Raw genomic sequence first — 25654 nt, forward strand, 5'->3', positions numbered from 1 at the left:
AATAACTAGCAAGAGGAAATTTTTGACTAAAATATGAACTGAGCAAATTACCCATCTAAATGTATGAAACCACAACACGCCTTGTAAATCTACATTGTGCCCATGTGGCAGTTTGCGGAAGGTGGTGACGGTCAGCGGAGGTTTTCTAACCGCTTTAGCATTTGAATACACAGATGGCTGATTCATAAAGCACATGTGTGGTGAATGATGGAGCGACGCCTTCTTGTAAGGTGACATATTGGTTTTCCACGCCCCCGGTTTCTGATAGGATGTTCAAGTGTAAAGCACGGCGTCTTGATCCTGATTGGTTCACAAGGGCTTCCTACCGTTGGAGCATGCGCAGTATGTGCAGCGCTGAAATTCAAATTTGAACAGTTTTCGACTGCGGGGAGTAGAAGAAAAAAGGGAAGCTGTGAGCCGCTCAGCTTTTCCTCGCCTTGTGTGTACAGCGTTTAAACACTGTTGTTGAAATATCGATCGACAGGGATATACAAACACGAAATGGATCCATTTACCGAGGTAAGTTTAACGTAAACTAAAGTTAGCTAACAGCGGGTAATTTGTAGCGTTCACTTTAGCTAACGTAATGTTGACGTCACTCGCTAATGCTAACATAACATACTTATTATATTGGTTGCTTTAATCTGACTAACTTGTCTCCTTTGGTAATTATTTCGCGCATGCTGACGTTGCCACACAGTATTTCACAATGATATGTAGTTTACAATGGGAAAAAAAAATCACATGTTGTTTCTTTGTTTGGTCAGTTGTCTGCAGCCACGAATCTAAAATAACAACCAACAGTTAGCTTGTTGCTAATCCTCTTAACGGCTAACGTTACCTACGCCCTATAGCGTAATGTAGCTGATGTTAACCCTCCAACATTGAGTTTGCATGTTTGACCATTTCCCAATAACTAAATAAATGGTTGATTTAGCCACGCTTCTTTCTGATCAGTTCCCTGTTGTACTTCACCAATTTACGCCAGCAGTGAAACACCCAAACCCACATAACGCAACATTAGTCAAGTCAAAGTCCTGCCTCCATTTAAGGCAGTGGTGTGTGTCAGCACTGGAGGTGGTCCGAGATGCACTCATGCTGTTGTTACAAGAAACCTGTAACCAGCATCTGAACCAGCAGAGTTTGAAATTTCAAATCCAGGGACTACAAGCGGGAGTGTCTCATTGCTGAGGAATGCTGTTAAATGTGACTTCTAGTTTTGCACACTGAAGGCGTTGCGGTGCGGCTGCAGGAATGTGTTTGGGCTTGCGCAGTAAATCAGATCGTGAGGCCAAAGGAAGGGAATGTCACGCCAACAGAAGGGCAAGAGCAGGAGCCCTTTTGCGTCTGCTGGAGAAGGCTGGTCTTTGTGTTTGTGTTAGCAGCCCATTAATAGATTCAGTAGATATTTGGGGGACAGAATTAGCATCCCATTTTGAGGATCACAGGTTGGATTATGTAAGAGTGTATTAAAGATACATTGCCAATGTATAATCAAAGAAAGGGGTTATAGGTGTATTCATTTCTTTCTGTGAGCGGAGAAGAATTTGAACTACTCCTAAGAAGGGGAATAAGCATATTTCCCAGAATGAAGAAGTATTTCTTTAAGTGAAACTAAAGCATGCAGGCAGCGCAACACTTATGAACACTTGTGATCAGATGTTGATGTGAACTGTTATGATTCAGTACTTGTTGGTGTAGCAGATTCTCTGAATCCCTGTATTAGATGAATGTTTGCTTGGTTGTGGGAGAGTTCCTAAGCTCCAAAGGATACAGCAGAATGTACACAAAACCGTTATAATTGAGAGGAAAAATACAAACATTAAAAAATTATAACAAACCCTTGCTATACATTGGTGCTGGTCCAAATAACAGGGCAACAATTTAATGCTCTCCAACACTATAGCACATTTTTGCAACTTCTAATTTAATTTAGTTACTGCAATAGGGTTTTTTGTACATTTTGTATCTGCGCCCTCAGAAAGTGGAGTCACATTTCTTTACTTTTTTTTTCTTTTTTTTCTGTCAAACCAGAAACTGTTGGAGCGGACCCGAGCTCGCAGAGAAAATCTGCAGAAGAAAATGGCAGAGAGACCAAATGCAGCAAACCGACAGATGGTCAAACGGCCCAGAGAGCCGCTGGCCGACACCAACCGTGTGATCAGCGAGTCAGTATTGGATAAAGGTACGAACACGTTGGTTTGATCGCTGTCTGCTGAGGCGTGGCCCTGTCAGCTTCCAGCTTCCTGCCGAGCTGCAGCTCCACGCTTTGCTCATCTTCCCCCGTCACTTCCTCCCAGCTCCGCAGGTGTCCTCCAAGCCGTCTCCCTCAAAGCGCAGATGTTCGGAGGAAAACCTCTCGCCCCCGGCCGGCGCGGAGAACCAGGAGCCAACGACGTCCCTGGCTGTCGCTCACGTGCTCTCGGATCCTCTCACGGACAAGAAACCCCCGGCGGGGCCCGCCAGCGTACGCCACTCCTCCTCACTGGAGAAGGCTGCTTCCCGCCCGGCCCTCCAGCCTCAGCCAGAGGTCCTGGAAAGCCCAGAGCCGCAGGAAATGACCCCAGCTCCGACTCTGCCGAGCAGCAGAGAAGAGGAGATGGTCAGTTCAGCTTCGCAGGGGAACAAGGACCCGGCGGAGGTCAGGGCTCCACCTGCTGCTGGCATGAAGTCTCGTCTGCAGAGGCTAGCACAGCAGAGACAGTATTGGGATGGTGATGGTATGAATATTTTAATTTTGCTGGTTTTTGGATTTCTTTTATTTTGGTTTAGATGAAATATGTTTAAGATTTCAAATCTACGGTCAAAGTTTAAACAAAAGCTTTCCACCAAAATGGCAAAACACCGTATCTGATTCACTGTGGGTTGCTTACTTGTTCCAGAAAGGTTGAAATAGGGTGTGTGATGTCCATTCTTTCATGTCTCTCAGTCATACACTTTGTCCATGTATCAAACATTTTGTCACCTTTTTTCAGACTCCCATGATGCAGTTCCAGACTGCGCTCCCACGTCCCCTCTGAAGAAACGAGCCGAGGTCCCGCCGGCTGCCGTCCACACCGTGTCCTCGGGAACTCCAGTTGGGAGGAGGGGCCGACTGGCCAACCTCGCCGCCACCATCGGAACCTGGGAAGACGACTTGAGCCACGCCAACATTCCCAAGGAGAGTGCCAAAGAGAAGCCTGCCAGCACGGTTCCCAAGTCAGCGGTCAGAGACGCTGCTGTGGCTGCCAGCACCAAACCAGGTGCTGCAGGCCACGTGGCGGCCGCTTCAATGGCAAGCAGCAAGTTTACACCCAGCTCTCAGGTACATCTCACCTACCTGAAGTTCTTTTTCTTCAGCATAAGTAGTCTGTTGTTCAATAGAAGGTGTTGTTTCAACTTGTTTTTCAATTTACCCTAAAAGTCCTATCAGGCTCTTAACTGCAATGCAGTGTCATCTTGCACACATTGCATTTGTCTCCCCGGACTGACGCAACATGCCCATGTCAACGCAGCCGCTTTCATGTTTGTTTTGGTTCTAAATGCCCTGGTAGACGCTTTACAAAATATAACCAATACATCTGCTTTACAGGTTGTGAATTATCCAGCAAAGCCGAGCCGACTGATTCTCCCCAGCACTGAAAAGGCTGATATTCCTGCAGCCAGACCGGTTCTCAAGTCCGTAATCAGTCCCCAGAAGGGTTCCACCCAGGAGAGGACCTTCCCCTCTAGTCCCCAGAAGAGTTCCAACCAGGAGAGGACCTTCCCCTCTAGTCCCCAGAAGATTTCCAACCAGGAGAGGCCCGGCCCCTCTAGTCCCCAGAAGATTTCCAACCAGGAGAGGCCCGTCCCCTCTAGTCCCCAGAAGATTTCCAACCAGGAGAGGCCCGTCCCCTCTAGTCCCCAGAAGAGTTCCCTCCAGGGAAAAGCCTTCCCATCTAGTCCCCAGAAAGCTGGTCCCATCTCCTCAACATCTGTGCCTCAAAGTCCCCTGAAGACTCAGGCCCTCGTCAGGGGTCCCGCCTCCAGCCCCCAGAAACCAGAACTCCGTGGCAAGCCCGCCGCTTCTGGCCCTCCTGGTGAGTCATGTTGACACGATATTTTTTACTTATTTATTACAGTTGAGATTCGGGTAAAAAAAACACAATTATTTCATGTAGATGCAGCAATAAAAGTAAAATGTGCTTTGTCCAAGTTACTGTTTTACTTGAAAACGTTATTACAAAGGTTTCCAGAGCATTTTGTCCCTCCTGATGCCGATTACTATACTTGCGTATTGGCCAGGTTATATATATATACAGTATATAACAGTTAAGACATGTCTCACTTTGTGGGACCCGATTTTGTATTTGACTGATGTGCACAAGTAGGCGATGTTTAAAAATGTTGTTTTGGTGGTATGTATGAATACATAGAATGTAATCCTTCTCTTTATTCCCAACAGGTGTAAAATCCTTTCTGGAGCGCTTTGGAGAGCGATGCCAGGAGCGCACCAACCAGGGCTCTCCAGCTGGGGGTGCTAGCCAATCAAAGACCCCCGTCGCAACTCCATCGGCGGTCACACCGAACACCAGGATGGTGCAGGACCGACTCCAAGCTGCCCGGACTGCAAACACCACCTCTGCCGAGCTCGCCCAAAGACAGAAGCTGGTAAATGAACGTTAGCGATGCTAAGACGTATGCTCTTTCTGTTGCAATCTTCTTGTTCGATATCACAAACCTGAAAATGCTTTCAGGAGCGAGAGTCTGAGCTGGCTCAGATTCGTAGTCGCTTTCAGAAGGGGAACAACAACAACATGTGGAAAAACAATGATAAATCAGCAGAAACCATTTCAAATGAAGACATCAGGGTTGGACAATAAGCACATCACACACAAATCTCACACTAAAGTCATGCTTTCATTGTATGCAAGAGTGTATTTAATAATATGCTTTTCAGGAGCAGCTTGACCAGCCCGTGGAGACTCATGTGCCCCCGTGTGAGCCTCAGGAGGAACCCGCATCGTCTCCCGAGGGTGCAGATACACCCAGAAAGTGCCCCCCTCCAGGTATTCCACCACATTTCATGTTTGGACGCTTCTTTGTGTCCAGATTTTGGAGTGATCGTTTTCTAGCTCTGGCAGTCGTTCTTTCATCCGTAACGCTCCTAATTGGATTTTTGTTTCCAGCTTTTGATGTTGCCACACATACCTGTTTGGTATCACTTGTAATGGCCACATGATAAAATGGGGAAAGTAGGATGCTTTACTAACTAAAACAATGTGCAATAGCATCTCCTGGGTGGATGATGTCACCTCCCGCCTCAGCATCCAGCCCTCTGAAGGCAGTCAGCCGTCCTGTCGAGGAAAAAAGTGCCCAACCCCCAGAAGAAGAAGAGGAGGTTGTCAAGGAGACCGAGATGAATGTGGACGAGTCCATCAACTCTGCTGTTATCACCGAGCTGTTTGATAGAGCCTTGGACCACAGTGATGATGATGATGAGGAGGAGGAGGAAGATGCTTTGAATATCTCCTCCATGTCCCTCCTCACTCCGCTAGCAGAGACTGTGGCTGCTGTGGTGGATAGTCCCAAGAGGCAGATGATGGTAGGCACTAGCACCAATGTCTCCCTCTCTCTCCACTCGCATCTACTTCCTGTTGGAGTTACCTAGAGGCAAACATGACACGAAGCGCCCCAAACTAAAACAGTTCCCCCACGTGTCTGCAGGCGTCTACTCCGGCCAGCTCCATCATCGCAAAGAGCGACACGCCCGGCAATGTTTCCAAACCCAGCAAGTTCCAGAGAACCAACATAAAGCGGACCGGCTCCTCCGAGACCCTGGACGAGGACCACAAACTGCCATATAGGTCGGCGCTCCCATCTGATGGATTCAAGTTGGCAGGAAGTGTGTGTTTCTCATCCGCCTGCGTGTGTTTTTTTTAGCATTTCTGCATACAGGTCCACCAGAGTGAAGGAGGCCGAGAGATCCAGCGTGAAACAGGTGATTGTGAGAAAGGAGGACGTTTCTCGCCGAGCAGAGGAACCGACAGGATCCAGTCTCCCCAGCATCAAGCAGAAGATGAAGGTTTGGACGGAAGACTTTTCACTTTGCTTCATGAGTGCTGCGGGGAAGAGTCCTAAAACCCAGGAATGAGTAGCCGGCCGACACGGCCTTGTTGTGTTTTGCGTTTGCTTTTTTACTTCACACAATTTCATCGGCCCTTCGTGAATCCTAAAAATACCTGCAGCACAATTTTCTTGTGAGCTCCCGTCAAGCACTTTAAACCTTATTTTTTATTTAACTACATGTTCTGGTTCATCACAAGGAGTTCCTTTTTGTTCCTGTAGATTCTGACAAACGAGCTGAACCTGCAGCAGACTGTCATTCATCAGGCCAGTCAGGCACTGAACTGCTGCACAGATGAGGAGCACGGCAAAGGGTCCCAGGTGGAGGCGGAGGCCGAGAGGCTGCTGCTGGTGGCAAGTGAGTCGACTGTCGGAGCATTTAGTACGCAGAAAACAAGTGCATCTGTTTTTATGGAAAATGCAATGCATGTACCTGTTTGACTTAAAGTGCCGCCTCACCAATTAAATTTTCAATGTGAAGAAGCACACAAAAAAATAAAGCGTGCTGCCACTCGGTTACATGGAATGCAAAAAGCATTCAAACTGCCGATTGTAGCCATGATCATCTAGACTATATGTTACATTTAAGGGCCCACAGCTTTGATTTTGACTAGTATGAAGCTTGTCCTTTGGACCTTTCTAGCGGAGAGGAGGGAAGCGCTGAAGGCAGAGCTGGACGGTCTGCGAGGAGACCCAAAGGGCCAGAAGAAGTCCTCTGCGGCTGCAGAACCTTCCGGCACGTCTGCCTCCAAGGGCTCCGTCACCCTGCAGGAGTTGCGGCTGCCTCTCAAGGCGGACTTCGTTTGCTCCATCGCCAACAAGCCAGGTCGGCTCCAGACGCTCACAACCGGGGACTTCGTTGTTTTTAAAGCAACGCTGCAACGCGCTGACGGTTTTTATCGATGTTGTTTCAGAATCGACCAAACATTCCTTCTTCCTGATGATCCGCGCCGGAGCAGAGAACACCGTGGCTACGCCTTTAGCCAGCACCCACCGGGGGCTCAGTGGGGACACCCTGGCCTTCCCCACCAAGTTCACCATGTAAGTCCCATCAAAGAACACGCATCGTTTGATAATGACTGATTGTTGTTTTCGTTGTGATTCAGAATCATTTTTAATAAATAACATTCAAATTGAGGATTGTGTTTGTGGATTTTACACTTTGGGTATTTGGTCTTGACGACGCATATTAAAATCTTCCATCCAGAACCCTCAATAGACGCTAACGTAAAGAACAGAACCCTTGAAGCAGCTCGGGATTCAGACATTAAAACACACACATAATTGTTTTTATTAGAATCAATAGTTTAATTTGTTGATGTGATGACGTTGATCATACATTTTTTTTTCTCCTCGTTTCTAGATTGGATGTCTCCAGCAACTTTGAAATTGATATTGAGGTCTACTGCTTGGTGAGCGTTCCATAAAAGTTTACACATCACATATCTAATATGTTTACTATGATTTAACTCAAAATTAAAACCTGTTATGAATTTGTTCAGTCGTAGTTGTTTTGTGATGAATCTCACTTGCTTTTAGTTTTGATTTCTTCTCCGGATCAAAATTGTACTATTGCGCTGATATATTGAATCACAGACCACCGATCCAGTTTGAGCTTATATATTAACTAATGACATTTGCAGGTGCAGAAGCGGGACGTCTGCAGTGACAAGAAGAAGAAACCCAGCAAGTCAAAGGTAAACCCAGTTTGCGTTCTTTACCAAATGAAAAGATGCTGAATCATGGAGCTTTGTGTAATACATACAGTGTGTGTGTGTGTGTCCGTGTCCAGATGATATGGAGAGAGGTTCATGAGGCCCATTATATGTGTATGTCGGTATGAACAGCTTCTGTATTAAATCCCTCACATGTTGGTGGGTCTGCACCGGGTCTAAAAAATGTCAGTTTCTCTACTCAGTTTCAGGTGGTCATTTCATTCAGTGGAGAGAAATGTTTACTATATTCACGAGTTAAATTACTGCCACTCCAAATTGTCTATTTGAAGCAAAAATACTTATTTTTATAAACTTCAATAAAGGCCTGACAAATATTTTTATATTTGCTTTATTTCTATTTTTCCAGGCAATCACTCCAAAGAGATTCCTCGCCATCACTGTAAGTATTTCAAATGTATTTTAGCTTTTTATCCTTTTTATAAATGTAATGCATGTTACTACTCATCTGCCTTACATTTGTATATTAACTCGCTGGTTTGACCTCTTGTCTTGCAGAAAAGTGCTCAGACACCAGGTAAGTTTCAAGCATTCAATCTAAACTCTCATTTGAATCCATCTCAAAGAAGATGGTGAACGGAGGCCTTACGTTTTTTTTTTTTGTTTTTAAAGAAATACTTGATCGAAACGGCACTTAAATAAAAGATAAGAGTAAAATGGCAACAACCATTTCAATTATTAAAAAGTTCTTGAGGCAACTGAAACCAAAGCAATCTAGATCCACATCCACAACGGGTGAGAGGAAAAATGTTTGTTTGTCCCTTATTAATGGTGTGCTTCTTCTGTCTGCGTGTAGTTGTAGCGAGTCCAGGAGGCCCCAATGCCGTTCGCACCAGTAACTTCGTCCTGGTCGGATCGCACAAGCTCACCCTGTCATCTATTGGCACGAACAAATTCCCATTGGAGAAGGTATAAAAACAATTATTGTCACTTCTGTATAATCTCTTCGTGCCCCTTAGGAGGTCATCACATGACTCCCACCCGTATATTAGGCCCCACCGTGACTCTCAGTAACCACGGTTGTTCTTCCTCTGCACTCACTCACCAGCCTTAATGTCTTTCCTTTAGATCAAATATGAAGGATGTGAAAGGGAACTACTCAGTGACATGTTTCATACCAAGGTTACTACATGGCCGTGTTGTATGTTCTGTTTGTGTGGGAAGGTGAACACACTGTAACAAGGAACATCTTGAACTGTGACACTAACATCATGAGCTCCGTCTGGACACAAATCACTTCTTATTGCCTTTTTAATCACCGTTTATTAACCTATACATATTTAACCCTGTCTCGTAACTGTAAACATTACTCAGATCGTGAACATGATGTCGTAGCGTGGAATGAAGTGTCATTACTTTTGTCCCAAGGTGCCGTTCCTGTGCCCCCTGGAGGGCCACGTCTACCTCAAGATGCAGTGTGAGGTCGGCTCCAAAGTGGAGGAGAAGGGCTTCCTGGTGAGTGCGGGCCGATCAGTTCCTCGCCGCAGATGAACCGACGCACGGTATTGTTTTGCTACGTCACGATACAAACGTGTTGTAATTGGAATTCCCCCCCCCCACTCCTCCAGACGATGTTTGAGGATGTGAGCGGGTTTGGAGCCTGGCACAGGAGGTGGTGCGTCCTGTCGGGATACTGCATCTCTTACTGGACGTACCCGGACGACGAGAAGCGCAAGGTACCTGTCGTTATTGAGCTTCTTCATTTTGTCCTGAGGGCTCGTGTTTTATGAAATGGCATATTTGCCATAAATGTGTGCAGGAGGATTTAAGCAAAAACACATGTACGAGGGCGCCGCCTGTGAGCAGCCTGCAGCTTTATAAATAAACATGTTGCATCGACCCAAACGGCGGCGTTGTGGATATTTTCATGGGGCTGTGGATCGCAGCCCGTTGAGAGTGTGGACGCTAGAGGACTCGTAGCAGAATTAGATTACTTTTAAAAGAATTTACCAGTGACTAGTCATCTATTACAACTTGTTACATTCTCTCAGAATTGTGATGTTTTCTTTTAAGAAAGTGAAATTGGCTCTGACGACGCTCAAGATGAGACTGGCTTCTTAAATTTTGGCATGTGGTCCAATTCTATCCTCTTCTGATGAGAAGCCCGTCGATGCTAGAAAGTTTCACCAATACAAACATAACTTCTGGTGGTGTTTTTGCGAACAACCTGAGAGGGTTTGACTGTCTTTTAACAACTCGTGTTTCTTTTATTTCTCTGTCAGAATCCCATTGGACGCATCAACCTGGCAAACTGCACCAGCAAGAAGGTGGAACCGGCCAACCGGGAGTTTTGTGCCAGACCCAACACCTTTGAGCTCATCACGGTCCGACCACAGAAAGCGGACGACAAAGAAACTCTAGTCAGCCAGTGCCAGAATACCATGTGTGTCACCAAGTAAGTTCTTACGATCTTCACTTCTTCTGGGGAATCAATTCTGGGGTATAAAACGACACGTGTGAAGACTTGACCGTATTGCTGAGGGCTGATTTGTGTTTCTGTGCAGAAACTGGCTGTGTGCAGACACTAAGGACGAGCGGAACCTGTGGATGAAGAAGCTGAACCAGATTGTGGTGGATCTGCGGATGTGGCAGCCGGACGCCTGTTACAGGCCGCTGTGATTTACACAGCCGGCCCTTCTGTCCTCTGGACTGTCTGTCGGTGACGCATGCAAACACAAAGTGCAATACACTATATAAGAATTTTAAAATATTATCAATAACCAGAGACTCAAGTTAAGGATTAGAGGAGTAAATGAATAAAGCCATTGAGACATTTCAGTAGTTTGAGTTTGGCACTATATGTTTTTTAATTCATTTCCATACTGGTTTGATATTCTCATGTTTTTGGGGTATTGTTGAGTTTCCAGAATTTTATGTTGATGCTAATATTTAGTGTCCTTGACACACAATGCATGGGTTGAAATCATTTGGTCTCAATGCCAAAATCACTGTTTTATAAATTATAGATTAGCGAGGCACCAGTTTTTACCGTATTTTAACCTGCATGACGGCACAGAACAATACTGCAACTTTTTGTACTTTATATATTAGCTTTCATAACTTGTGGCTGTTTTATTTTTACATGTTTCTTCCTCCATTGTCATACGTTCACACCCCGACTTTCAATCTAGTTGAGATGTCAGTAAAGTGTCTTTGCGTCTGTGTGGACGTTAGTTTTGGACGAGGTCTGGTCTGTTACAACGTCCACGCTAGAATCCGTTTCATTCAAACGATTCACTAACATGTGTTGTGGTTGTAAACGGCTCATGCACGCAGCCGTGCGCTATTTTGTTCTAGCAGTAGATTTTCATTTTTGGTGTGTATATCAAATGGCCTAAATTCTTAACTGCTGCAAACAGTGCTTTGAAAACAATACGGAGGGCGTGTGGACCCTGTGCTTTTAGTCACACTTTGCGTATATTTATTTTACGAGATGGACGCGTCTATTTTTAAGTATGTGGCGCTGCAGCCGATGGAAGAATCACAAAGGCGTTCAAGCTACAGACGGGCACACACTGTAACAGACCTGACCGGGATCCTTCAGGTGTTCGTAGATGTGATTTCAGTGTCAGTAGAAGAGCTTTTTCCATCATGTTGTGGTTATGGATACGGCGGCCAACAGGTATTCATCACGAAGAACAGGAGGGAGCAGGAAAAAGTGCTTTCAGCGGCGTCTTTGACTGACTTCAGTTCTTTTTGTCAGGTTGGTTGCAGGTCTTTGTGGTTCTGAGACTTCAATAAAGGCCTGACAAAACCGACCGGGGTGCCAATGCATGAGTTTTGTCATTTTATTTAAATGTATTAAATGGAGAAATGTTTAACACCATTGTCTCTTTAAAATAAAGACTACTTATTTAAAACCATAGCATGTCAAAGTAAATGCCGTACTTCAAACTGGTAAAGAATGACACACTTGACTTAAGTGTACTCTTTCAGCATAGATCAGTCTTTAGTACAGTTTAAATTAACGGTAGTAGGGTACATCATAGTATTAAGTGCCATAAAGTTGTAAGCATAGAAAGGCTCAGTACTAGAAGTTATGGTGTCTAAGTTCCCATATGAGTTTATAAAAATTTATGTTCATGTGGCCACAAGTCAATTTTAGCTTCATGTTAAAACTTAGCACAGTATTTAGGTTACATTTCTTTGGACCGACACGAAACCTTTGCATGTATAATTCTTCCAATAAAGAAATCTGGTTCAAACAGCTACGAGTTTGGTTCTAATGGAATAATTTGGCTTCAACATCTAAACAGTCAAGCACAAGTTAATGTTACTACTTGTACTCTGTGTAGAAAAGAAATTGCCGTCATCGAATAATTGCTTAAGCCGCGGCTTTGCGCTTCATTTTTTATCTGACTGCAGCAGGACTGATGCTGCGAGATTCCTGTGAAACTGACTCGCCGAGGACAAACTGAACAATGTACATACTTTCACGTCAGACACCAAAGTAATAAAAGCAGGAAAGGTATTTGTCAAGTTTGGAAAGACTGTCCTGAACTATGAAGGAGACTGCACACATCTTACTTCATTTTTTGTGGCAGAAATGAGCTTCCACACCTTTTGCAAGACGCTTTATGCATTAGAACTAGAAGCGCGCACACACACACACACACACCGAGGAGAATTCAGAACACAACATGGATTAAAATAATTTATTTTCAAATCTGTGATCCCACAATCCTTGCTGGACCTATTTGGAGAAAGATCAAACATTTCAGGGCGTGATTAAGCATATAGAACAGCGTGATGTTGCAAAGCACTCGCCTGCTACTTCCGAGGCGGTCGGAGCCTCATCCTTGTGGCAGCCGGGTGAACCCTGTGCACCGGTGGCTTGTGGGATGAGGAGGGCCGCTGGGGGGCCACGTGCACCTGCTGAGGCCTCCTGACAACCACCTTCTGGTCAGCAGGTTCTCTCAAATGTCGGATAGCAAAGCCCCCGAATTGCGGAGGGATGTCGTGGGCTCCTGTCAGGTGGGAGACGCGGCCAGAGTTCCCCGCGCCGCCGGACCCGGACGCCGGGAGGACACGAGCGTTCACGCTCGCCCTGCCAGGGGCCTTGCTAGTCCGCTCGTCCAGAAGAGCGGAGAAATAGGAAGGCCTGGAGGCTGCAGGGCCACGACGTGGAGACGCTCGCCTACCGGCACCGCTGGCTGACGTCTGCGTCCGGGCAGGGACCGTGTTCGGCTCAGCAGCGCTCGGGTCAAACAGGCTGAACTGATGTTTGGCAGCACGTGGCGTTTCCCGCTGACCCAACCAAGTCACCTGGCCGTTTGGGGTTTGATCGTACTGGCTAATCGAACTACCAGCAGAAACGTCACAGTTCGCCTTTTTTGGAGTCCTTTGCACATTTTGTTTCTTCAAGTTAGTCGTTGGCCGGTTGGCAGGTTTTGACTCGGAGCTGCTGCGCACCGACCCGGCTGCAGAATAGACTCGCTTAGCAGGCTGAGAAGAGGTTAGTCTGTAGTGATTACTGGGAAATCTCTGGCTATAAACACTCCCAACTCCAGCGTCTGCGCCGAAACTACCCCGCTGGGCCGAGCCCACATAACCGGAGGTCTGTTCAGGTCCGTTCTCGGGATAGTTGCCACCAAACACACTACTGTGTTGGGAGAAGCCAACATGCATGTTGCCGTTTTGTCTCGGAGCTGCAAGAGAAACAAAAAAAAAAAAAAAAGCAGCATAAATCCACAGCTGATAAATCACACAAACGTCAAGTATGTTGCTCACCTTTCGCAGCCCACAAACAACGCACACGCTCTGCTTGAACTAAGCAAATCAGCAAGATCCTGCACAGAAAACAAGACATGCAGTCACAAACAGTACAAAAACTCAACAGTTATTAAACAATCAGCAGAACTTTACCTCAAAAGAGCTCCACAAGCCATGTCTGTGTTCAAAGGTAAGCAGCAACCCAACTGCCCTGAATCTGCTCTGTGTGTGTGTGTGCGTGAGAATTTATTGCAACCTGCATCCAATCAATGTGTCTCCCTGCTTCCAATCACTGCATAACGTGTATCCTGTGTACCTGAGAGTCAATCAATCAGTCAATCATTCCAGGAGCAGCGGCACAGAAGTCCATACGGGACACCTTTCAGCACCAAACCTTTCAGCGCGTATCGAAGGGGAATTTAATTTGAAGACTAAACAATGCAACTAACAACTAAACAAACAAGTTTTTCTAATATATATATATGTTTTCATTATTTTTTAAATATTTTTGTCGTTATAACCAGTCTTTCTACCCAAAAGCGTTTTTTTTTAATGCTTATTTGAATGCTTTGCAGATCTTTAGGGAGACTCATTAAGCAGTGATTGGAAGCAGGAAACACATTAATTGAAGAACAGATTCAAGGCAGTTGGGCAGCTGTTGATTTCACCAGGCTGCTTACCTTTGAACACAGACATGGCCTGTGGGGCTCTTTTGGGGTAATCACTACAGAGGAACCTCTTCTCAGCCTGCTAAGCGAGTCTATTCTGCAGCCGGGTCGGTGCGCAGCAGCTCAGAGTCAAAACCTGGCAACGACTCACTTGAACAAAATGTGCAAAAGACTCCAAAAAAGCAGAAAAGTGACATTTCTGTTTCCGCTGGTAGTTTGACTAGTAAGTACGATCAAACTCCAAACAGCAGGGTGACTTTGTCGGGTCAGCGGGAAACGCCACGTGCTGCCGAACATCAGTTCAGCCGGTTTGACGAGTGTGGGGAAAGACGTAATCCTGTTTCACCAAAGTACGTTTATTCCGCAGACAAGAACCTCACAGCCTCCTGCTCGCAAGTATGATCTTAATTTTACAGTCGACTAAACTGTTCAAAAACTCAACTGCTAAAGTACAAACTGAAAATTAAGATGTGCCAATTTTGTTGGTGCACTAAAGCAGATTCACTTTGCTTGTTCTGATATTTTTTAAATGACTAAATTTGAAACTGGTTCTACCTTCCTGACCTGATCTGTGTTTTAGTGCCCCACAGAGTCCAGCGTCTGACCAAAGACTAGAATCTCAACTACACTGAAACCAGTTAATTGTACAGTTTGAGCCATTGTAGAGAACCTTTAAATGCAGGTATATAAAATATTCCATGTACAAAGAATTCTTTTAATACCCCATGTTTTTTTTTACATAACTGATGGTGCAAGTACATTTTATAACTTTTAGCCTGCATGCTAAGAATCATTCACTGTTCTGCAGTGCATCAACAGAAGTAGTTTGACTGAACCGCTGACAGGTCTTTAAATTTCACATTTGTGCGAGCTGGAAAGACAAAGTCACAACAACGTACAGCTGGATATAAGAGACTTAAGAGGCAACACGTCTTACATACACTAGAGGGCACCAAGCCTACACAAGTGTCCACATGCTGGACATTAAGCAGCACCAAAAAGGTAGACCAAAGAGATTAAAAATAAATATTTATTCTTTTTAAAACAGCAAATATCCAAAGGACAACAGCTGCATCTGTTTGGAGGAAGAGCAATGTCAGAAACCGTGTTCAAGCGAATGGAAGATTAGGAAGTAATCATTTTTCCCAGCCTGATCCTCTTCCACACGGCTTTGGGATGAACACGCCGGACTGGCTTGTATGATGCCGATGGTTGCTGGGGGGCCGCGAAGGCCTGCTGCGGCACCGAGGGACGCTGGGGGGGCAGGTAGGCCTGCCCTGGCACTACCGGGTGTGGGGGGTCCAGGTAGATCTGCTGCGGCACAGAGGGACGCTGGGGGGGCAGGTAGGCCTGCCCTGGCACTACCGGGTGTGGGGGGTCCAGGTAGATCTGCTGCGGCACCGAGGGACGCTGGGGGGGCAGGTAGGCCTGCCCTGGCACTACCGGGTGTGGGGGGTCCAGGTGGATCTGCTGCGGCACCGAGGGACGCTGGGGGGGCAGGTAGGCCTGCCCTGGCACTACCGGGTGTGGGGGGTCCAGGTGGATCTGCTGCGGCACAGAGGGACGCAGGGGGTCCAGGTAGGCCTTCCCCGGCGCTAGTGGGCGCAGGGGGTCCAGGTAGATCTGCTGCGGCACAGAGGGACGCAGGGGGTCCAGGTAGGCCTTCCCCGGCGCTAATGGGCGCAGGGGGTCCAGGTAGGCCTGCCCCGGCGCTGAGGGACGCTGAGGGAACAGGTAGGCCTGCCCCGGCGCTGAGGGGCGCGGGGGGTCCAGGTAGATCTGCAGCGGCAGCGAGGGACGCTGAGGGAACAGGTAGGCCTTCCCCGGCGCTAACGGGCGCTGGGGTTCCAGGTAGATCTGCTGCGGCACCGAGGGACGCTGAGGGAACAGGTAGGCCTGCTGCGGCGCTGAGGGACGCTGGGGGAACAGGTAGGCCTGCTGCGGCGCTGAGGGACGCTGGGGGTCCACGTAGTCCTGCTGCCGTACAGGCTGGCGCCCGGGAGCCCTGCCGGTCGGCTTACTGTAGATCACGCTCTCCTTCTCAGCGGGTTCCTTCAGTTGTATGATGGCGTGGCCACCGAAGCGCTCGGGGATGGAGATGGGTCCGAAGTGCTGCGCAGAGGTCCTGGACGCAGGGAGGTCACGGGCGCCCTGCGCCGGGTTACTGCCGCGCCAGGGGGTTTTGCGGTAGATCTTACTGCCGGGCCTCTGCTTGGAGAAGCCCGTTGTTCCACTGGCTTCGTTGGACGCCGTAGACTGGCTGTGACGTTGGGGTATAAAGGTGACGTGGGGCGCTGAAGCAGGCGTGTAGCTTTGTTGGGCTTGTCCTGCCTTCATAGGGACCTCTGGGTGTTGGTTTCCAGCCTCCGGCCAACTCTGGATATTTCCATTTCTCTCACTTGTTGGTGAGGACAAACGGGTCGGGTTAGATGCCTCAGAGCCCAGACGCGAAGACACCAGTGTAGCGAACGCGCTGGCCGATGTCGCCGTGCGACCAGGGATTTGGTTTAGCAGAGCAGCATCTATGTCAGCATCCATGTCCAACAGGCTCAACGGATAGTTGCCAGAACTCGGTGTATTTGACCAAGTTCCCCTGCTAATGGTAGTTTGATGGTGCGTTTCAAATGAACCACCACCAATAAGAGCAGTAGAAAGGCCAAATATTTGCAGTGGCATCGTTTCCTGATTCAAGTTGGGTTTTGACTCAGAGCTGCTCTGCACCAACCCGGCAAAAACGCCGCTTGGTCTCGGAGCTGCAGGAGAAAACAAAAAACGCATTAATGCACAACCAATACATCACACCAATAACTGAAAATAAGGGTGTTGCTCACCTTTCGTAGCCCACAAATGCTCTACCTGAACTAAGCAAATCAGCAAGATTCTGTACAGAAAGACATGCACTCAGAAATGGTACAGAAACTCAACAAAAATTGCCAATAAGTGCCAGAACTCACCCCAAATGAAGTCCACAAGCCGGTTCCATGTTGAGCCGCAAGCACTCCAGTCAGTCCAGTAACCCGACTGTCCTGAAGCTGCTTGTTCTGTGTGTGTGAGCAGCAGAAAAGAAGCATTTATTAAGCAACCTGCATTCAGTTGCTTCCTAATTAGAAGGTGTCAGCTGTTAGAGTGCTGTTGATTATCTAATTTCCTTCCACCCCAGTGTTTTCAAATCATGTGTTCGTAAGGAAAAAGTTTGCTATCAAGGGCTTTTTTTCCACACACACACACTTGTAATGAGAGTTAACATTTCTTGCCCACATTGTTCCTCCGAGGTTTCTCCTGACCGTGAGAAACACCATTAGTCTTAACGGCCTTATTAACCTCATAACCGATGACTCCTGCTCCATCTGATTAGGTTTAAACAACTGTGGGGAATGACACGCACAATGCACGGTGAGTGTGACCTCATCGGCTTCCTGTGTCTACTCCACTGATCTGTGACCATGTGGCACGCTCCACATGGACCCCTAAACACGCTAAACACCCCCCCACACACACACACACACACACACTCCCTATGAGTCTGGCAGGTGTGAATCTTCTCCCCACACTGTTCTCATTCAATCTGTCACGCTGTCCTGCTTTCCCCAGAACTGCACAGGCCTTCATCCTTTCCTACTTCCTTAACCCAGATTTGATTGAAAATGTTGTCTTTTGGGCCCCTGAGTGTCCGATGTGCTTCATGGACGTCCTGTGTGAGGCCCCGGAGAACGACGCCTCGCCTGCGATGGCCAGATGGGTGCGGCGGCGTGGATCAAAGACACAATTTCCTGTCGCAGGAAATAGCGAGAAGGAACCGCTTCCTCCCCCCCGGGGGAATTCTTTCCATCACGCTTATCAACTTTCATACGAGCGAGAACAGCAAGTGAAATCAGCAAAACCATCCCTGATACAACAGGCGTTGACACACACACACACACACACACAACAGAAGGGTAAATCAAACGACGGGTGGAGATCTTTTCTTTAAAAAAGGCGACTCATTCTTCTTGTGGATTATTGCTCTCATTTAAATTCCAAAGATACAATATTCAGGACTCCATGTTCGATTTTTGCGAGCATCGTGATAATCTTTGTGTTTAACTGCACTTCTGGCCACGGTCGTGCTTTAAGGGACCACATTCTATATCAGTGCTCTTATTGCAGGACTCCCTGCACCCATTATAAATAAAATAAACAATATTAATAATATAAATAAATAAAGTTCCTTTAATTCTGATCCCATTCATTCCTACTGGATGAACACTTTTGGAAAACTGGTCACAACTATATTGATCCTTTTCAAAAAAGTTAATCTAAACAACTGGATCACTTTTTCATTTGTGAGTGTTAAAAAATCAGCTTAAAACATCTATAAGACAGTTCCCATAGAAACGATGTAGCACCTCATCAACAAGTTTCATTAATACTTCCAAAGGAAACAATTTAACAAAGGCTGGCGTGTTGTCATTCTATTTATGTCCTCTACGCGATGCTGATACTAAAGAGAGAGATCATCATTATCATTATCTCATTCTAACATTCTTCCATAGTGAGCGGCGTCATCTCCTCGGAGTCCTTAGTGTGGTTAAGAGTCAAAAAGACGGCCAGCAGACGGTGTCTCCGATCCGCCCTTCGGCCTCTCGGACCGCTCTTCTCCTGCCGGGTGTGCTGGGCTCCCTCCCGCTCCGGCATCTGGTCCGGCATCTGAAATAATGGAGGTATTAATAACGAGCTTGTGTCTCCGTCCTCCCCCCCCCCCGGGGAGGTGAGAGGTCAAACTACCTGCGGAGAGTTCACACCCGACACGTTCCAGGAGCGGCTCGAGGATCCGTCGGCAGGGAGGCTGCTCTCTTTGCACCTCAGTTCCTACTTTAAGTCGGCTGTATTATTTGTGTTATAAAGCTATTTATGTCCCACTTGGAAGCAGAATAAGATGAAGACTTCACCATTTAATTGGGTTTCCAACATAGACTGGAAATAAAAAAGTTGATATATCACCGTTAGTTTGTGAATTTGTGGCCAATGAAGAATAAGCCAAACACTGAATAAGCCATTTTAAGGCAACCAAAAACAGATTTAAAATGTCCATTAAATGTCTTCCCCTGGACTAAAAAGTAGAAGAAAATAATAATCCCAGTATAAAAGAAGTCATTGCATGTTACCTATTGAAGGGGTATTCCCAAGTGTCTTCGAATTACTATTATTATTATGAAATTATAATTATAGAAGCACTTATTATTTATCCCTCATATGGGGGAATCCGAGTTTTAGGCCGGACACGTTTGTATTCGGCTCGCTCACTGCAAAACCAAGAAAGCCAACTCATCGATCCGCTGAGGAGACGAAGTGAGCCGTGAGTAGCATGTCCTTCTTTAAAACAGGCCACGGCCATTTGTAATCAACCCGTTCCAGACAAACACAAGAGGGGCTCTTTAATAGGTACGCTGATGGGTACGGTGTCAATGGGTGCAACTCATCTTTGTGCTCGGCCGTAATCCCTTTGCGAGATTGTAAAGCGGAGCATCGTCGCCTTTCCAGCTCCAGTGTTTGGAGGGCGAACGAGGCCGGGGGGGCGGGGGGGAGAAACGTCTCTCTGATTGAAGCCTCCTTCTCCTGCAAACAACAACAAAACCAAACCTGTGCAGCGCAGCACGGACGGGGAGACGCGGAGCTCACCGAGGCTTCAGGAGGCTCTCAGAGGGGAGGTCATTGGGGGGTCGGGGGTCGGGGGGCTGTAATGCCTGGCAGAGCCGTGCTGTTGCTCTGTTTGCTGTCAAATCGGAGATCAATGGAGGAACGGTCGTGGGTGGGAATGATAGATTATACAATAAAAATAAAATCGAGCTTTATCAAAAATGGGATTTCAATTTGATCCTGCTTCTCTTTTCTTCAGGAAATTTAAGCTGTGGTTGCTGTTGTGCAGATTTTTCCAAAGTGCTCAGGAGTGATTCCAGGCAGGATTCCATGCTCTTGTGTTTTTAGGTTTACAGTTTATATAAAGTTTATATAAAGACCACATCATCTGTTAATAACAAACAATGAGCTTTTCTTCATCTGACTGGTCTCTTCTGATTGAACTCTTTTGGTTAATTACTTAATATTGTTTGGGTATCACAACTTTGCAAAGTGCAGGAAGGAGCTGAAAACAAACATGTAAGTTTGCCTTTTGGGTTGATGTCAGACAGAGACGACATTTCAAACAAATACCTTGATCCAGGTGATGTGTGAGCGCTGTTAGCTCCGCCCTTTATTTAAGAGTTGCGGGGGGGGGGGGCTGTTTGGGCTTCAACGGGGAGTTGAGCCGGATGAACCGAGTCCTCCTCACTACCTTCCTCTGGCAACACAATCAGTCACATTGATCGAGCGAGCAGCAGAACTGACCACACTCGTTGGACGTGACAGACGGGCCACGGTGCCCTGAATGATGGGTTGCGTCCTCAGTTGAGGGAGACGAGACAGGCTCGTTTGTCGTGTCCTTGCCAGAGGGGGAGTAGATGCCACTTGGCCTCCTGTCGTCACGCCGCTGACTTTTTAACGTGTTCAATTCCTCACAGATGTGTTGGGTTTCCCCATCAGGGCCATTAAACCCGACGCAAGGGCGCCAAGATGTTCCCGGAGACAGGAGGCGCTTTGAGATAAAAAAAAAAAAGCCTTCTGTGTTCCAGAGGGACACGAGAGAAAAGAAACGCTCTCATTTTTGCAATATACGAACCCACACGCTGCAGCGACATAAAGCTCTGAAAACTGCCCCCTCGAAGGAAACAGGACGTCACAAACAGATCAAGGCGAGTTGAAATAAAGGGGTGAGCATTGAATCTGATATGTGAAACAGCCTGAAGGAACACTGTAATTGCAGCAACCTCTCTCCTTTTAACAGGCCTCCCATTCGCACTGGGAGTAATGGTCAACGTCTGGATGCAGTCGCAGGGTTCCTGTGCTTTCATTGCTTTCCCGCTGAGACGATCTACTGCAAACAGACCATGTGTCTTTCAAACAGCCAGACTCATAAAAAGACAGGAAAGCCACCGGTCCTAATCCGCGCTTTAATGAGCCAAAATGGAAGTAATGACGTCCAGGGAATAATCTTTCCCCCTCGCGCCGCTCCGACAATTGAAACCAGCAACCCGTGGCCGGCGTAATGGCCCCGGCTGAGACGGGACTCCTCCCGGGATTTTCTCCCACGCGGCAATCATCAAGAACGATGACGCTTTTAACAATAGCTGGCTGAGAGCGCTTGAATTTGTCATCGTGACTGAATCCTATTATGCGGCGGCATAATGGCCGCCTGTGGACGGAGGGCGGGCGACACAAGGCTTCTCTCAGCACCGGGAAACAAAGCTCATTGGAGGCGTCTCGGCGCCCTTTGTGTCGGCCGAGGAACCTCAATCGTTTTCTCCCCCTGCGATGACTTCCAGCGGAGAAGTGATCGGGCCAGAGTGGAGTCCAAATATTATTAGGTAGACGTTCCCTTCTGCTTCTTAGCTTTGGGCTAAATGAGCGCACAGGCGTTTCGATTATAGAGCTTTATTTTGTCATCACACACGCAGCGAAATGGTTCGATGTTCTGAACATTCCTGGATGGGTTTGGAAAACATCTTGGGAGGGCGAAGGAGCTGCCTAAGCTTTGAGCTTTGGGAAGCTTGTGGAGGTTTGCGAATACAATCGACAGCTCGCAATCTGGCCAAAGAACACTTTGTGGACTGGCGGCTTTCCTTCAACTCGGTCTCACTTTGGAGCATCGTGAGGCCACAGAGAGAATTGCTTTCGTCATGTATCAGCGATCAGGAAACATTTATTGCCATAATATGTCAGACATACAAGGAATTAGACTTGGCGGTTGGTGCGTAACAGCAGACAGTTCGTTATTTAGAAAAAAAAGCAGGACGACACATTTGCAAAAGAAGGACTACAACGTTTTCTTCGGGATTCATGCAGGTTATAATTTCATTGACTTTAAACATGCATTTAAAATGTACGTCTTGGATCTGACCAATAAATACATTCCTCTAGATTTCAGTGAGACTCCGAGGAAATGCTCAACTTTTGCACATTTTTCTTGGCGTAGCCCCGCACAGAAAGCATAGAAAGGTAGAGAAGGAAATACCAAAAGGTTAAGAACATCTTCTTCTCTGGTTTCATGAAGCGAACTCAGAGAAGCTGCTGAAAGAAACAAAGTAGCTGGTGTTTCAGAATCATCTGTATCTGATCATTGGTGGAAAAAAACAAAAAAACAAAATCCCCTAAACAGAAAAACGTGGAGAGTTTTCTTTCAAAGAGTCTCGAGAGCGTCTGTTGTCTATAAGGAGGGGGGTGCAGGGGGGGCAGGGGGTCTTTCAGTGGCCTCAAAACAAGACTGGTTCTCATCATTTCGACAATAAAACTCAAGCAGTTGAAACAAAGCAACGGTTCACGGGGGAAAAAAAGGGGAAATAAATGAGGGGACTGGGAGATTTCCGCTGGTCTGCACTGAATTGCCCCCCCCCCCCCTTAAATCCAACAGCCGAAAAGAGGAGCAGAGTGGAGATTTTAGGAAAGCTTGGGAGGTTTAATTCCCCTGTGGCCCCTCGGGGCTGAAGGACGCAGCGACCAAAGGCTTTGAAGAAGTTCAAAGATGAATGAGTGATTGTGCTTCACATTCCCAGGAGCTTTGTTTTGGTGGAGCGTCGAGGTTTCATTGCAGCATTTTGTTGCTTTCTTTATCTCTGACGAGCTGAACGACTGACTCGGAGCAACGAACGAAAACGGTTGCGTTCAGTTCAGATCGCTCGCGACTGAGAAACAATAACCAGCTGATTTCAGGCACTTTCTTCTGCGCGAGGAGCAGCCACGAAAAACGAAGAGACATCGGTCCGAGAGCATTCACGCCCACTTTGCCGGGACGAAACGAGCACGTTAGCCGCGCCGTGGATGCATGCTTTAAACAAGGCTGGAAGATCATTAACACCTGTGCACGTATACGCACTTACAGACAAATCTGTACACTTTTTACACTTTTGCCACCATTAGATAAAATAAAAAAAGAGTCACGAGAAGGTGCACCAGAGGTCAGACGTCGGCGCTCGAGGAGACCTGCGACAACCTCGGGTCGGAGTCGACCTCGAAGCGGTAGTGGTATCCGTCCCACAGCTCCCTGCTGGCCTCCCGCATTTCGTTGATGCGCTTCTTGATGCCCTTGCGGTTGAGGTAAAGCACAAAGAGGAAGACGAGCCCCACGAAGCCCAGGACTATGCCCAAGAAGACGTAGGAGGTCTGCAGAGCCAGGTCGGCGCCGGCGCCCCACTGGCGGCATCCCAGAGTCAACGAGCCCACGGCCAGCACGGACGTGTTCCTCATGCCGGCGGGGAAAGCGCACGCGAGGCCGTCGGCGTCGCCAATGCGTCCCTGCGATCTGTTGAGCCACAGGGCGAAGGGTTCGATCCCGCAGGAACACGTGAAGGGGTTTTCCCCCAGCAGGAGATCGGCGCCGGGCACGGAGTCCAGCTCGCGCAGACCCTCCTCGGGCACCGTCTTGAGGGCGTTGAGGGTCAGGTCGAGCTCCTCCAGGCGCCCCAGACCCGAGAAGCTGGAGTTGTGGATGGCCACCAGGGAGTTGTTGGAGAGCTGAAGCCGCCGCAGGCTGCCCAGGTGGGAGAAGATACGCGAGGGCAGGAAGATGAGGCCGTTGTGCGAGAGGTCCAGTCCCTTCAGGCTCCCGAGGGAGCTCCAGCGGAGAGACGTGGCCAAGTCCGTCACTGACGAGTGGTTGTAGAGGGCCCGGCTCAGGTTGAGCTCCCGCAGGGACTGGTTGTGCACGGTGAAGGCCTCGGGGTGAATGACCGCCAGCTGGTTGTTGCTCAGATCCAGGGAGCGGAGGGCGCGGAGGCTGGCGAAGGTGTTGGATTCCACCTCGGAGATTCTAGATTTGAGATCGGATAGAAGAGCAAGACAATTAAAGATTAAAAAAACAGGACAAATTAAGTCTTAGATTAGAGCTTAACTTTAAATCTTGCAGATAAAACGATGAAATTGCCCAAGCTGCTATACACACACACACACACACAAAATGACGATCCACTGACGACTGAAACATTATTTTGCTCCCCAATCAAAGCGGAAGCCCGGGAGAGTCTTGGTTACCTGTTGTTGCTCAGAGACAGGTTGGTCACATTGTCCAGCCCTTTGAACGACTCCGGACCGACGCGGCCGATTTGATTCCCGGTTATGAAGAGGTTCCGGGTGTACCCGGGGATCCCGGCGGGGACGCTGCGCAGGTCCCTGGAGACGCACTTCACGGTGAGAGCCGCCTCGGAGCACTCGCAGCGCGGGGGGCACGACGCGTAAACGGAGCCGAGCAGCGCGCACAGGACGAGGCGCCGCGCCAAATCCGGCATGTTGGGAGCGGAGACGCGCGCGGGTCCGAGCGCGGAGATCGAGAACGAAGGGGAGAGAACGCGCATGTGGGAGGTGGGTGGCGGTGGGGTTTGGGGAGGTGGGTGGGGGGGGGCGACTCGGGTAACTGAAACGATCAGCTCGGAATTATCCTGCGTTGTCCCGGCTGGGAATGCGGCTTCAACTTCGCATCTCTGCGGAAAGTGTGGCCGGGAGGCTGGGTGTGATCTCCGCGGGAACAAAGCCGAGCAGGGGGGGTCGCGCCGATCACAGGGGCTGTTGGGTTCCCTTTGGCCGGGGGCGTCGCTTCTTCTCCAACAATGAAGTTAAAAGGACCATCGGCCGGTGCGATGATATGCGGGGAGGGGCTTCGCGCCGAGACGCTGCAGGCACGAGACGGGAGGAGGGGGGGGGGGGAAGTGTGGGTCCTCGCGCGGATCTTTACCACCACGCACCCCCTCAAACATGAGCACGTGGTGCCGGTCAACATCGCAGCCGCTTTACGCAGAAAAGTTCGGTGATGAAAATACAAAACGAAACATTTGATGTAGTTGTGTTTTATGTGTATGGCATGGACTTCATCCTCTGGTTGGTTGGTGTCCCTGGTGATTCCCACCCACCAGGTGGTATGCTAAGGGGGGGGGGGGCAGACTGAAGCCTTTGATGCTCTGCAGGACAACAGCCACCGAGTGGGACTGAGAGAATCAAAGCCGGGACGGTTTCCCTTCCTCAATGTTTATTCTGCCAGCTTATAATGATTATTGCAGGAATCACATTGGAGTGTATTTATGGGAACATCAGGAGGAGGGGGGGGCTTTTATGGCTCAGAGCGCTTTGAAGCCCCCCCCCCCCAAAAAAAATAAAATCCCTCTTGCTGCAGCCTTCATGAAACATTAATTTAATAAAAGAATATTCAAGTTTAAAAAAAAGCAAAACAGCCATAAATAATCTACCCCTTTATTTGTATTATAGCTGTAAGTGATAAACACATTCCTGTCCCTGTGGGCTGAATGATCCTGCAGCATTAAAGAGGTGTTTTGGGGATTACAGAAACAAGAGGGTTGTTGAAATTGCCGGCTGGTGTATATATGGATGGTGGGACTGATA

General features: G+C 47.9%; 4 protein-coding genes across 4 annotated transcripts; 1 reads left to right on the top strand and 3 right to left on the bottom strand.

Moving 5' to 3' along the window:
• Positions 1–324: 324 nt before the first annotated feature.
• Positions 325–11575, top strand: anln (anillin, actin binding protein). The gene is made up of 23 exons (XM_040188670.2): positions 325–519; positions 2035–2185; positions 2301–2720; positions 2976–3304; positions 3572–4058; positions 4424–4629; positions 4716–4829; positions 4919–5027; positions 5250–5563; positions 5686–5825; positions 5902–6043; positions 6307–6442; positions 6728–6910; positions 6999–7125; positions 7448–7496; positions 7728–7781; positions 8167–8199; positions 8316–8334; positions 8614–8726; positions 9186–9272; positions 9386–9493; positions 10040–10212; positions 10322–11575. The coding sequence occupies exons 1-23, from the start codon at positions 502–504 to the stop codon at positions 10434–10436; spliced, it is 3627 nt and encodes a 1208-aa protein (XP_040044604.2). The 5' UTR covers positions 325–501; the 3' UTR covers positions 10437–11575.
• An 883-nt stretch (positions 11576–12458) lies between these two features.
• On the bottom strand, positions 12459–13928 carry LOC120826411 (uncharacterized). Its single transcript, XM_040188673.2, has 4 exons — positions 13683–13928; positions 13548–13606; positions 12585–13465; positions 12459–12510 (listed from the first exon to the last, which is right to left on the bottom strand). Exons 1-3 carry the CDS (start codon positions 13703–13705, stop codon positions 12588–12590), a joined length of 960 nt encoding a protein of 319 aa, XP_040044607.2. The 5' UTR covers positions 13706–13928; the 3' UTR covers positions 12459–12510; positions 12585–12587.
• Positions 13929–15213: 1285 nt separating this feature from the next.
• On the bottom strand, positions 15214–17262 carry LOC120825920 (uncharacterized). The gene is made up of 3 exons (XM_040187754.2): positions 17152–17262; positions 17029–17078; positions 15214–16950 (listed from the first exon to the last, which is right to left on the bottom strand). Exons 1-3 carry the CDS (start codon positions 17178–17180, stop codon positions 15323–15325), a joined length of 1707 nt encoding a protein of 568 aa, XP_040043688.2. The 5' UTR covers positions 17181–17262; the 3' UTR covers positions 15214–15322.
• A 4691-nt stretch (positions 17263–21953) lies between these two features.
• Positions 21954–24907, bottom strand: tpbg1b (trophoblast glycoprotein 1b). Its single transcript, XM_040188908.2, has 2 exons — positions 24296–24907; positions 21954–24074 (listed from the first exon to the last, which is right to left on the bottom strand). Exons 1-2 carry the CDS (start codon positions 24613–24615, stop codon positions 23225–23227), a joined length of 1170 nt encoding a protein of 389 aa, XP_040044842.2. The 5' UTR covers positions 24616–24907; the 3' UTR covers positions 21954–23224.
• Between the last annotated feature and the right edge of the window lie 747 nt (positions 24908–25654).

This window comes from Gasterosteus aculeatus, chromosome 10 (assembly GCF_964276395.1).
Source record: "Gasterosteus aculeatus chromosome 10, fGasAcu3.hap1.1, whole genome shotgun sequence".
Lineage (NCBI taxonomy): Eukaryota > Metazoa > Chordata > Actinopteri > Perciformes > Gasterosteidae > Gasterosteus > Gasterosteus aculeatus.

Bases quoted from the DNA above. Each gene is read 5' to 3' on its own strand.
- tpbg1b (XM_040188908.2), bottom strand. From the start codon at position 24,615: ATGCGCGTTCTCTCCCCTTCGTTCTCGATCTCCGCGCTCGGACCCGCG. The intron at 24,075-24,295 runs GTAACCAAGACT...TCTCAAATCTAG, and splicing joins CTGTCTCTGAGCAACAACAG to AATCTCCGAGGTGGAATCCA.
- anln (XM_040188670.2), top strand. The intron at 7,782-8,166 runs GTAAACCCAGTT...CTATTTTTCCAG, and splicing joins AGAAACCCAGCAAGTCAAAG to GCAATCACTCCAAAGAGATT. The intron at 10,213-10,321 runs GTAAGTTCTTAC...GTTTCTGTGCAG, and splicing joins AATACCATGTGTGTCACCAA to AAACTGGCTGTGTGCAGACA.
- LOC120826411 (XM_040188673.2), bottom strand. From the start codon at position 13,705: ATGGCTTGTGGAGCTCTTTTGAG. The intron at 13,607-13,682 runs GTAAAGTTCTGC...TTTTCTGTGCAG, and splicing joins GCTTGTGGAGCTCTTTTGAG to GATCTTGCTGATTTGCTTAG. The intron at 13,466-13,547 runs GTGAGCAACATA...TTTCTCTTGCAG, and splicing joins TTGTTTGTGGGCTGCGAAAG to CTCCGAGACAAAACGGCAAC.
- LOC120825920 (XM_040187754.2), bottom strand. From the start codon at position 17,180: ATGGAACCGGCTTGTGGACTTCATTTGGG. The intron at 17,079-17,151 runs GTGAGTTCTGGC...CTTTCTGTACAG, and splicing joins GCTTGTGGACTTCATTTGGG to AATCTTGCTGATTTGCTTAG. The intron at 16,951-17,028 runs GTGAGCAACACC...TTTCTCCTGCAG, and splicing joins GCATTTGTGGGCTACGAAAG to CTCCGAGACCAAGCGGCGTT.